Consider the following 13,393-nt stretch of genomic DNA (forward strand, 5'->3'; position numbering starts at 1 on the left):
CATCCAGGCAAGTGGGGAGCTTTCCATCACACTCCTGATATTCACACACAGACTGGTATGCCTATCCTGCCAGGGGATTTGCAGGATTTTGCAAAGGCAATGCTGGTGGTTACTCTCCAGGGATTTGAGTGCCGTCTGTCCATGTTTCTGATGCATACAGGAGGGTGGGGTCCACAACTGTTCTGTCGACAATGAGGTTGGTGTTGGGTTTGAGGTCTTGGAACGCTATGTTTCTCAGACGTCTGAAGGCTACACCCACGCATTGGGAGTCAATGCTGGATTTCACTGTTCACATCTGCTTGCACAGAGAGGAGGGGCCTGAGGTATGGGACACTATCTATGTTGTCCAGAGTAGATTTCAATGGTCAGGGAGTGGTGTTGTGTGACAGGAGTCGGCTGGTGGAGAACCTTTGTTGTCTGGATGTTTAATCTGAAACCCATTCTGTCATGTGTTTCGGTGAATGAACCAATGTTGATTTGTAGCTCAGTAGAATCAACAGCCTAGTAGATGGTCCCAACAGTCTGTTTCCATGTAGTCTGTCAATGCTATGTAATATATCTCCAACTTCTTGTCAAGTCTTCTATTGAACCCAAAAGCCAGGCCTCATCCTGCCTGAGAGCCCAGGCAGCCATGCCTCTGTTGAAACCCCAGAGCCCCTGTTTGATGAACAGCACTGGCTCTCTGATTGCAGCTGATAATTTCACAATGTTTACTTACGTGTGGTTAAGAGGTTTCAATTTCTTGCAGAAGGAGGAACTTTTTGTTAAAGGGCCAAGTGTAAAGTAACGAATGAATACCTCTTATTTTTAATTTTTTTTTACAGATCCTATTTTACAGAACCCATTGCTTTATGCAGTGTCCAGATGGCAAATGGGAATGGAAGTGGCATCACCTGTCATGTTTAACTTGGGGCGGCACGGTGGCTCAGTGGTTAGCACTGCTGCCTCACAGCACCAGGGTCCCAGGTTCGATTCCAACCTCAGGCGACTGTCTGTGTGGAGTTTGCACATTCTCCCGTTGTCTGCGCGAAATTCCTCCGACTACTTCGGTTTCCTCCTCCAACCAAGGATGTGGGCCTAGTATGAGCAGTGGGATGGCAATGGTTAGCACTGCAGCCTCAGTGTCAGTGAACTAGGTTCAATTCTAGCCTCGGGTGACTGTCTGTGTGGAGTTTGCGCATTCTCTGCGTGGGATATGCAGTCCATAGATGTGCAGGTCAGGTGAATTGGCCATGCTAAATTGCCCATAGTGTTAGGTGCATTAGTCAGAGGGAAATAGGTCTGGGTGGGTTGCTATTTGGAGGGTCGGTATGGACTGGTTGGGCCAAAGGGCCTGTTTCCACACTGTAAGGAATCTAATCTAAAATAAACTAGTATGTGGGCAAGAAAGTGGAAGGATTAGCTTGGTGAGGGGCCATTGGGGTGGAGAACATATTCAGGCACAGGGGATATGAGAGGCCAAGGGGAGGGAAGACATAGCTAGGCGTGGGGGGAGGGGGAAGGTGTACAGGAGGATCCATGGAAATGGGTGAGCCAGTGTATAGGCAGACACAAGGGTCATGGGGCTAGTAGGGGTTGGTGGGCATGGGCATGGCAGGGAAGAATGACCACTCATGGCTGGAGGGGTGGTGATGGAAGGTTGCAGGGAGGAGCGTGGGTGGCAATGATGGGGAATGGGGTGTGTTTGATAGGAAGTGGAGGAGATAGTGAGGAGTGGGCTGGGGCTTACTGCAGCCCCACGCCTGTCACTTTGACAAGGGAGATCCCACCTTTCCTGCCACTATCTCCCAAGGCGAGTGAGCCGAGTCAAGAACTTCCCAGGCTCCCGGCACCTTCCCCACAGGTGAACATCCAGATCAATGAACAAATTCAGAAAAAAAATTGGAGGGACAGGAGGGAAATAAACTTGCCGAGCTAGGGGGGAGTAGGGAATCCAGGGATTAACCTATAGGGACTGACAGTATGGATTTAATGGGCCAAACGACCTCTCTCTCTGTGCACAGGAATGATGCTACAACAATAGGTGAGAAATGCTAGGAATAATGTCTCAGAAATCAAGAAAGAAATCACTGGGGACATTCAAGATAAAGCCTACGATTAGATTAGATTCCCTACAGCATGGAAACAGGCCATTTGGCCCAACAAGTCCACACCAATACTCTGAAGAGTAACCCACCTAGACCCATTTCCCTACACTTACTCCTGACTAATGCACCTAGCACTATTGGCAATTTAGCATGGCCAATTCACCTAACCTGCACATCTTTGGACTGTGGGAGAAAACCAGAGCACCCTGAGGAAACCCACGCAGACACGGGGAGAATGTGCAAACTCCACACAGACAGTTGCCTGAGGCTGGAATCAAACCTGGGTCCTTGGTGCTGTGAGGCAGCAGTGCTAACCACTGAGCCACCGTGCTGATGATGGGAGAGCTGGCTGACTGGGATTGAAAAGCCATCTACCTGGAAGTTGGGAATAGGGTTTGTGGCCGGCAACCAGGCGGATCGAGGGTTCTCCTGGTAGCGGAACGGTCCGTTGAAAGTCTGAGCGATGGAGCTGAGGTTATATGCACAAACTGCAGAGGCTGCAATGCTGTTCCTGTTGAAAACAAAAACAGGGAGGTGATTACAGAGTGCGTGCATCGACAGGACCTGCATTAGTATCTGTTTATTCACAGGATTAGCTTACTAGGCACAGTATTTATTATCTAGCCCCAATCACCCAGCTACTGATTGGCTTGATAGGCCCTTTCAGGTTCAACCACATTGCTGTGGGTCTGGAGTCACATGTGAGATCACAGAAGGTAGGAGCAGAAATAGGCTATTCAGCCCATCAAGCCTGCACCACCATTCAATTGCATCATTTCTGATCTAATAATCCTCAACTCCTGCTTTTTCCCATAACACTTGATTTCCTTACTAATTAAAAATGTGTCTAACTCAGGCTTAAATATACTTAATGACCCAGCCTCAAAAACCCCAGTTTGGGAAAGAGTTCCACAGATACATTACCTTCTGAGAGAATAAATTCCTATTCTTCCCTGATGTTACTAGCCTACTGAACACACCTCTCTAATTTTAAATCTAATGTTGACCATGCATTTATGCAGTCGTAACCCCGCATGTCTCGCCCTGTCTGAGCACCCTATGATCTATATGTCCTTGTTTGCTATGACCTGCCTGCACTGCTCGCAAAACAAACCTTTTCACTGTACTCAGGTACACGTGACAATAATAAATCAAATCAAACCCATTATTCTTAGATGATGCCCTCTGGTCCTCAACTCATCCACAAGGGGGAAACAATCTTTCCACATCTACCCTATCAAGACGCCTTAGACTTTTCAATAAGTTCCTGTCAGACCACATAAAGATGACAGATTTCCTTCCCCAATATTAGACTTTTTATTTGATGGTCACCCAATAGGTCAGCAGTTAATTCCAAAGCCTTACTGAATTCCAATTTCACCACTTGCCACAGTGGGATTTGAACCCATTTTCCCCGAATGATAGAGCCTAAAGCTCTGGATTACTAGTCCAGTGGCGTTGTCACTATGCACCCAACTGCCCAGAATGCATGCTCCAGTATATGTTCTGCTTCCCTCCACCACCTGACTTCCTATTTTAGGCAGACATTCCACTTCATAGGATCATAGAATCCCTCCAGTGTGCAGGCAGGCCATTTAGCCCAGCCAGTCCAAACCAACCCTCTGAAGAGCATCTCACCCAGACCCAAACCTCTTACTGCCCCCACCCTATCCCTGTAACCCTACATTTCCCATTGCTGATCCACCCGACCTGCACATCTTTGGATTGTGGGAGGAGACTGGAGCACCCAGAGGAAACCCACGCAGACATGGGGAGAATCTGCAAACTCCACACAGACAACCGCTCGAGGCTGGGATTGAACCTGGGTCCCTGACGCTGGTGAGGCAGCGGTGCTAACCACTGAGCCAGTGTGCCACATTCAGTTAGACCCACACCCCCACTGTGCTCTGCTAATGTTTTCCCCTTCACATAATAGTCCCATTCGAATTGAGTTTCTGGCTTGGGTTGGATGTGTTCATGGGAGGATTTATCCCATCCAGCTGTCCCACTCTCCCCCACACTCAGTATGTTCTGATAAAAAGTCATTGACCTGCAAGTTCAACTCTATTTCTCTCTCCGTGGATGCTGCCAGATGTGCTAAGTTTGCCTGGCACTTGGTGTTTTTATTTAAGATCTCCAGCATCTGCAGTATCTTCCCTGTGAACATTCATTCTTCCCTGGGATGAGAGTCACAAATGGTCTCCCCTGCCAAGGGCTGTCAAAGCTCTCCCTAGAGTCCTGCCCAACTGGTTCCCTCAGCGGTCATCACAGAAAAGCCATGAGCAGCTGATCTGATGCTGTCATAAAGTCATAGAGCACAGAAACAGGCCTTTTGAGCCAACCAATCCATACAACCGTAATCCCAATCTAAAATCCCTCTTGCTTGCACTTGGCCCACATCCCTCCAAACATTTCTTATTTATGTATTTTAAACACTATAACAGTAACTGCATCTATCACTTCCTCTGGAAGCTCATTGCACACATGAACAACTCTGTGTGAAAAAGTTGTCCCTCATGACTTTTTTAAATCTTTCTCCTCTCACCTTGAAAATATGCCCCCAGTCTTGAAATCCCCCACCCTAGGAAAAAGATACCTGATCTATACCCCTCATGATTTTATAAACCTCTATAAGGTCATCCCTCACCGTCCTTCACCCAGTGCCAAAGGTCCCAACCTCTTCTAATAACTCAAACCCTCCAATCCCAGCAACTTCCTGGTAAATCTATCCTGATCCCTCTCCAGCTTAATAAATCCTTCTTTAACAGGGCGACCAGAATTGTCAATGGAACCTTACAAACCTACAAACTGGCTACAGTGTTCTGTAAGTCCCAACAGACGTGTATGGGGAAGCGGGAGACGTTGGTAAAATGAATCTGTCAGTTCCATAAGAAATACTCAAAGAAATACAATGCAGTACATTTGAGTGTATTTGGATTGAAAAAAAATCTAAACATCAAAAGCTCGCTGGGTATTGGAAACTTTGATAGGATGTAATCAGGATTATTGACAGAACCAGCTCTTCCACCTTCCGCAGCATCTGACGCTGAAGAGATGGGTTTAGATATACAGAGGAACCTTGATTATCTGGCACTCGATTATCCGAATTTTGGATTATCCAAACAAGATCGCAAGATCCTGATGCTTGGCTGAACTGTTTTATCCGGCAAAAGTGCGCAGCGTCACAGCAACTCAGAACAAACTCTAATAGATGCTGTCATACAAGGAACAGAGGGACTGAAGGAGACCATTCAGCCCTTTAAGCCTGTTCCACAGGCCTCCTCCTCCTCCAGGAAAGCAGAAATGAATTGGGTGCACAGCAAACTCCCACAAAACAACATGAGATAAATAACAGGATTTTCAATTAAGTTGTTGCTTAAGCATTTGTCAGGACATGAGGGATAGCTCCCCATGCTCTCCTTTCAAGAGTGTTGTGGGATATTTTTCTATCCATCCGAGAGGGCATATAGAGGTTAGTTTCTCAACCCTGACTTCTGACAGTCAGCTGCAGAAATAAAGAGATAGAATAGGGATTCAGAATGCACGAATCCACAATTCCACTCAGAGAAGGCGCTTGTACCATTCTGCTGTGACTTGTGTTGCTGTCTGCAGTAATCCTGGGATCAAGCGATGTGTGTTTATGAACCAGAGAGGATGACAGCAAACAAGCCTAAATGGGGCTGTTTGGTGTGTATCAACCGTAAATCTGGAGCAAACTGGAAGTGACATCTCCGATTAAATACAAGGCTCAAGTTACTGCTCGCTCAGCTGTGCTAAATTTTCCTGAAGAAAAAAAAATGTAATCAGCATTTAGCAGCAACTGGCTTGACACGGGGTTGAGTTGTACACTTCGACCCTTCCACACAATACCCAAATGAATTCTGGGCCTGTTTAAAAGATGGCTTCATTTGTTACTGAGTGACAAGTACGATGTTATTACAGCGTTCTGGCTGACTGCCAGGAGCTGCTTGCTTCCGTCTTGAATCTCCAGCAGCGAGACAGAAAGGAATGATGACAAAGGGCTGAAGCTCACCTTGCTTCAGGCCGTTGGCCGCCGAGTGACTTACAGCAAACGGAAACATGAAAAGATGTAGAATTTCTCTCCTAGCTCGGTGCATTAAGTCACAAAATTGTTACACTGCAGAAAGAGGCCATTCAGCCCATCGTGTCTCTGCTCTGAATGACCATTTCGCTAAATGCCTTCATAGAATTACACAGCGCAGAAGAGGCCCATCGAGTCTGTATCATCAAAAATTGTAGAATCCCCACAGAAGAGGCCTATTGAGTCCACACCAACCCCCAGAAGAGCCTCCCACCCAGACCCACCTCCCCTATCCCTGTATTTTCCATGGCCAACCCACTTATCCTGCACAAACCAGCACACAATGGGCAATTTACCATGGCCAATCTACTTAACCTGCACATCTTTGGACTGTGGGAGGAAACTGGAGCACACCCACGCAGACATGGGAAGATTGTGTAAACTCCACACAGGCAGTCACCCGAGGGTGGAATCAAACCCAGGTCATTGGTGCTATGAGGCAGCAGTGCTAACCAGTGACCCACACCTCCCTGAGTTAGGCCCATAGCCTTGAATAAAAGAATAAAGAAAGACAAAAGAAAATTTACAGCCCAGGAACAGGCCCTTCGGCCCTCCAAGCCTGAGCCGATCCAAATCTACTGTCTAAACCTGTCGGTCAATTCCTAAGCATCTGTATCCCTCTGCTCCCCACCTCCTCATGCATCTGTCCAGATGCATCTTAAATGAATCTACCGTGCCTGCCTCTACAACCTCTGCTGGCAACGGGTTCCAGGCACTCACCACCCTCTGTGTGAAGTACTGACTGCGTGTATCCCCCTTAAACTTTCCACCTCTCACTTTGAAAGCATGACCTCTTGTTACTGAATCCTTCACCCTGGGAAAAAGCTTGTCTCTATCCACCCTGTCTATACCCTTCATGATTTTGTAAACCTCAATAAAGTCCCCCTCTCAATCTCCTTTTATCAAGTGAAAATAAACCTAACTTACTCAACCTGTGATATGGCACTCCGAGTGCTCATCCAAGTCCTTTTTAAAGGTTGTGAGGTTTCCGTCTCAACTATTCTCCCAGACAATGCATTCCAGATCCCCACTACCCTCTGGGTGATGAGATTTTTTTCTCAAGTTCCCTCTAAAGCTGTTATTTTTCACTTTAAGTGATGCCACCTTGTTGTTGGCTGCCTTTTCCTGCCTTCTCCCCCTAACACTTCACTGTACATTGTTTCTTCTCAATAATGGTCGGTGGCACGGTGGCACAGTGGTTAGCACTGCTGCCTCACAGCGCCAGAGACCTGGGTTCAATTCCCGCCTCAGGCAACTGACTGTGTGGCGTTTGCACGTTCTCCCTGTGTCTGCGTGGGTTTCCTCCGGGTGCTCCGGTTTCCTCCCACAGTCCAAAGATGTGCAGGTCAGGTGAATTGGCCATGCTAAATTGCCCGTAGTGTTAGGTAAGAGGTAGATGTAGGGGTATGGGTGGGTTGCGCTTCGGCAGGGCGGTGTGGACTTGTTGGGCCGAAGGGCCTGTTTCCACACTGTAAGTAATCTAGTCTAATGCTCTAAGCAGCGCTCTGAAAGCTCGTACCTTTTGGAAAGCACCAGTTGAATCTGCCTCCATCAGAATCTGAGGCAGCGTGTTCCGAATTCTAACAACTTGCTGCAAGAAACTCATCTTCCTCACTTCATTTTCTATCCTTTCAAGGTAAATGCCTTATTCAGTCAATCCCACACCAGGGCAGGTCCAACAATAACAATCATTTACACTGTAAAGCTACTTTAATGTAAAATCAATAAATAAAATAAAGCCATTCAACAGGTGGAGATAGGTGGAGTTGTGGACAGTGAGGAGGGCTGTTGTCGGCTGCAGAGGGACTTAGATAGGATGCAGAGCTGGGCTGAGGAGTGGCAGATGGAGTTCAACCCTGCCAAGTGTGAGGTTGTCCTTTTTGGAAGAACAAATAAGAATGCGGAATACAGGGTTAATGGTAGGGTTCTTGGTCAGGTGGAGGAACAGAGGGATCTTGGGGTCTATGTACATAGATCTTTGAAGGTTGCCACTCAGGTGGATAGAGTTTGTAAGAAGGCCTATGGAGTATTATCGTTCATTAGCAGAGGGATTGAATTCAAGAGTCGTGAGGTGATGTTGCAGCTGTACAGGACTTTGGTTAGGCCACATTTGGAGTACTGTGTGCAGTTCTGGTCGCCTCACTTTAGGAAAGATGTGGAAGCTTTGGAGAGGGTGCAGAGAAGATTTACCAGGATGTTGCCTGGAATGGAGAGTAGGTCGTACGAGGATAGGTTGAGAGATCTCGGCCTTTTCTCGTTGGAATGGCGAAGGATGAGGGGTGACTTGATAGAGGTTTATAAGATGATCAGAGGAATAGATAGAGTAGACAGTCAGAAACTTTTTCCCCGGGTACAACAGAGTGTTACAAGGGGACATAAATTTAAGGTGAAGGGTGGAAGGTATAGGGGAGATGTCAGGGGTGGGTTCTTTACCCAGAGAGTGGTGGGGGCATGGAATGCGCTGCCTGTGGGAGTGGTAGAGTCAGATTCATTGGCGACCTTTAAGCGGCATTTGGATAGGTACATGGATGGGTGCTTAATCTAGGATAGAAGTTCGGCACAACATCGTGGGCCGAAGGGCCTGTTCTATGCTGTATTGTTCTATGTTCTAGAAATTAGAAAACATTTCCTCATGAGAAGGTTGCTAGAAGAATGGTACTCTTGTTCCCAAAAAGCAGCAGATGCAAAATCATTCCATAATTTTAAATATAAGATAGATATTTTTCTGAGTCATACAGAACGAAAACAGACCCTTCGGCCCAACTCATCCACACTGACCAAACATCCCAATCTGATCTAGTTCCATTTGCCTGCATTTGACCCATACAGGCAGAAAACTAGCCACCAGGATACATGAACACCAACTAGCCACAAAAAGACATGACCCTCTCTCACTAGTATCTAGATGAGGAAGGACACCACTTTGACTGGGACAACACAGCCATCCTAGGACAAAGACACGCACGAGAATTCCTAGAAGCATGGCATTCCAACTGGAACTCTATCGACAAACACATCGAGTTAGACCCCATCTACCACCCCCTAAGAAAAGGAACAGGAAGTGACTTCACCACAGGAAATAACATCACCAACCCAAATAAACCCAAACATATAAATAGAAAGCAGGAATTTTCAGCAGTGCTTCGCCCGAGGCCCACTGAAGATGTTACCTAGTAGGGTATTGAAATGTCTGGAACTGAACCTTCCAGCTCCGCGAGCAAAACTACATCCATATCTCTCTAAACCCTTACTATTCATATAACAAACCAGAGGCCAACCTAATAAAGCAGCCAAGATAGAATTGGGAAACACATGGTGGAAGAAGATCAGAAACATAACAGCCATGATATCTATAAATCTGTAAAACCCTAACAGGCCTAGACAGGCTAAACACAGGAAGGATGTTCCTGATGACCAGGGAGTTCAGATCCAGGGCTCTCAGCCTAAGGAAAGTGCTTAGGGCTAAAAGGATCAAAGGGTATCGGGAGAAAGTGAGAACAGGGTACTGAGTTGGATCATCAGCCATATCACATTGTAATGTGAAGTAGGTTTGAAGTGCTGAATGGCCTACTCCTGTTCCTATTAGAGATGTTACAGATAAGCTCCAGGGGATGTGTGAGGATGGGGGCCAAACAGATGGGTGTGGTGTACCATGACAGCCAATCCCCAGGCAGAAACAGTTGTAAACAGCTGCAGCAAGAGCTCTGGGATTGCTGCTCTACCCGTCAGAGTCAAACACAACTGGGAATGAGGGGGCACCACAACTCAAACAGAGAGACCTCATTCCCTTCAAAAACAGAATCTGCTGCAAAACCTCAGCAGGTCTGGCCACATTTGTGGAGAGAGAAAGCAGAGTTAACGATCCAGGTCTGTGACCCGTCTTCACAAGGCTTCTGAAGAAGAGTCACCAGACTTGAAACTCTGTCAACTCTGTTTATCTTCCCATTGATGCTGCCAGACCTGCTGAGTTTGTCCAGCAATTTCTGTCTTTGCTTCAGATTTGCAGCATCAGTTGTTCTTTGTTTTTTTTTTGACCTCATCTCCTGTCCTTCTGGCCCAAGTGCATAGTGATTTAAAAGGTGGGAGCTCTAGGTAGGAGCTCTTGTCATATACCCACCCAACATCGGGGGCTGAAGCAAGGTGAGCTTCAGCCCTTTGTCATCATTCCTTTCTGTCTCGCTGCTGGAGATTCAAGACGGAAGCAAGCAGCTCCTGGCAGTCAGCCAGAACGCTGTAATAACATCGTACTTGTCACTCAGTAACAAATGAAGCCATCTTTTAAACAGGCCCAGAATTCATTTGGGTATTGTGTGGAAGGGTCGAAGTGTACAACTCAACCCCATGTCAACTCCAGGCCTGGGTCCCATTTCTGTAAGATGAATTCTGGGAAAGCCACGGAAGGTGTGTACAAATTTGAACCTATTGTTTCAAATGTCTTTTTTATTGCCACCACAACAATTTCATGATTGCATTGAGCTTTGCTGCATCTCTGGGAATGTTAGCAGGCTGGTCGGGAGTCTTAGACCTAATTCTAACAGCACTCAAAGTGAGCCAGGTCTGAAACTGGGATCTTTCTTTGTCATCGGATCTAAGGTTCATTCTCTAAAACAGTTCCACCATAGTCAACTCCTGTAGGACAGCGTAGGTGACCCCTCCTTAACACAATGTCTCCAGGTCAGCTTGAAGAATTAGGTCATTTCAGGATTATCTTCGCTGTACTCTTGCTTCATTTGGTTGTCTGAGTTGAAGGATTTTCTGCAGACCTTCAGTTATAAATGAAGTGAAGACTGGATGACTATTTTCTTGAAAGAAAATCCCCGCTGCTGCAATTCTGAAACCTTCCAGGCTTATCGAATGCTGAGTGAGCAATATCAATCAGTCACCTGGGTCAATTGATTCAGAACTTAATTGAGCGGGTTTAGCCTTCCCTTTCAGGGCTAAAGTAAAACAAAATTCCATGGTCCTGTTTCAAAAAAGAAGCAGATTGTTCCCAGTGTACTGCTAGTAATTAAAAAGTCACCACAATCCCCCTCGCTTAGGGAGTGAGTGATAACTGATGGTCAGTTTAACCTGAGGGTCACCACACCTCAGGGGAGAGATGAGGTTGAGAGGGTGGTACTGTCACGTAACCTCAATTGTTGCAGGAATTGAACCAATGCTGTTGATAACACTCTGTATTGTGAACTAGCCAATACACGGAGCGGTTCAGGGAACACCTCTGGGACACACGCACCAAACAACCCCACCGACCTGCGGCCAACCACTTCAACTCCCCCTCACAGTTCCCCAAGGAGATGTAAATCCTGGGCCTCCTCAGAGAGTAGTAAGGGTATGGAATGCTTTGCCGGCAACGATAGTAGATTCGCCAACTTTAAGTGCATTTAAGTCGTCATTGGACAAGCTTATGGACATACATGGAATAGTGTAGGTGGGATGGACTTCAGATTAGTATGCAATATCGAGGGCCGAAGGGCCTGTACTGCGCTGTAATGTTCTATGTTCTATGCCCAAAACATCGGCTCTCCTGCTCCTCGGATACTGCCTGACCCGCTGTACTTTTCCAGCGCCACACTTTTTAACTCTGCATTGTGAACTAGCCCAACTGAGCTAAGTGACTGGATATAGCGATTACTCTATAACCAGCATCATTAACACCGATCATGTTGTTATTATCACAAGGTAATTGGAGGAGCTTGCTGTGTGTAAATTAGCTCCCACAGTTCCCACATTGCAACAACAACTGCAGTACACATCTACAATTCCTCACTGCCAATAAAGCTCATGAAAGATGCCAGATAACTGCACAGCTCTTTCTTTTTCAAAGATGTAGCTCTCATATCCGATCAACTGCATTGACCAATGATTACAAAGTTTCATCGAAAACATAAAAACCGAAAGAACTGCGTATGTTGTAAATCAGAGGCAAAAATTGAAATTGCCAGAAAAGTTCAGCAGGTCTAACAAAATCTGTGAAGAGAAATCCGTTCTGAGGAAGGAACACTCGACCCAAAACCTTAACTCTGGTTTCTGTTCACAGGTGCTGCCAGACCTGCTCAGCTTTTCCAGCATCTTCGATTTTTGTCTCTTCATCTAAAAGGTTTTCCTCTATGTTTTTTTTTCACAGGATTACACATATCACTGGAAAGCCCAGCATGTGTTGACCATTCCAATTTCTTTGAAAAGGTATTGGTGAGCTGCCTTCTTGAACCGCTGCAGTCCATGTGCTGCAGGTAGACCCGCAAGTGCCGTTGGGGAGGGAATCCTTGTACGTTGACCCAGCAACACTGAAGGAACAGCAATGTATTTCCAAGTCAGAATGGACTGGAATTTGCGAACAGTGGTGTCCCCATGTATCAGCTGTGCCTGTCCTTCCAAACAGTAGAGGCTACGTGTGAGAAGATATGCCTTTCAGACAGAGTCTACCACTGGGAGGGCCATGACTGCTTACATTTGGAAACTGGGAATCAATATTTTTACATCGACCTGTTCAGACATGTTATGTCTGGGAGAAGGTGGGACTAAACCCTGACCTTCTGACCCAGAGGTTGGGATGCTGCCAAACCGCAAAAGCCCTCAAGCTATTTTAATCAACCTGTTGGAACATGTTGTAAACATAGCTTCTTTAAATTAACCTGTTCAGACATGTCTGTAGAGTCAGTTATGAAATATTGTTCATTAGATGCTGACAAGCTCACAGTTATTTCCCCATTCCTCATATACTGGGAGTGACTTTGCATTGTTAATTGTACATTACTTTCATTTTACTTGTATTCGGGTGGCTGGTATTAATTCGGCAAAGTCAGAAGTCACGCAATACCGGGTTATAGTCCAACAGATGAAGTCACTTTACCTGACCAAGGGACAGTGCTCCAAAAGCTCGTGATTTCAAATAAACCTTTGGACCAAAACTCGGTGTCATGTGACTTGTGACTTTGTCCACCCCAGTCTCACAGCAGCGCCTCCACATCTCAGGTATTAATTAGACAGTCACCTGGGCTTCTCTGATTCCTGACATGTGAAGAGAGACTGAATCCATTAGGATTGTACCCACTGCATTTTATACCAATGGAAGGGGAATCTCATAGAAATCTATATAATTCTATCAGACTAGACAGGGCAAATGCAGAAAGGATGTTCCTAATGATGGAACAGGGATCGCAGTTTGGGGAAATGGAGTAAACCACTTAGGACTGTGGACAAATTA

General features: G+C 46.2%; 1 protein-coding gene across 4 annotated transcripts in view; it reads right to left on the reverse strand.

The window, feature by feature from the left end:
* sema5ba (sema domain, seven thrombospondin repeats (type 1 and type 1-like), transmembrane domain (TM) and short cytoplasmic domain, (semaphorin) 5Ba) overlaps positions 1–13,393 on the reverse strand; it is a 335,820-nt gene that overhangs the window by 111,773 nt on the left and 210,654 nt on the right. For all 4 annotated transcript variants that reach the window (XM_072579920.1, XM_072579916.1, XM_072579917.1 and 1 more), the window contains exon 10: positions 2,463–2,598. In XM_072579920.1, the coding sequence (XP_072436021.1) occupies positions 2,463–2,598 (136 nt within the window). The remainder of the gene's footprint in view (positions 1–2,462; positions 2,599–13,393) is intronic.

This window comes from Chiloscyllium punctatum, chromosome 10 (genome assembly GCF_047496795.1).
Source record: "Chiloscyllium punctatum isolate Juve2018m chromosome 10, sChiPun1.3, whole genome shotgun sequence".
NCBI classification, from domain to species: domain Eukaryota; kingdom Metazoa; phylum Chordata; class Chondrichthyes; order Orectolobiformes; family Hemiscylliidae; genus Chiloscyllium; species Chiloscyllium punctatum.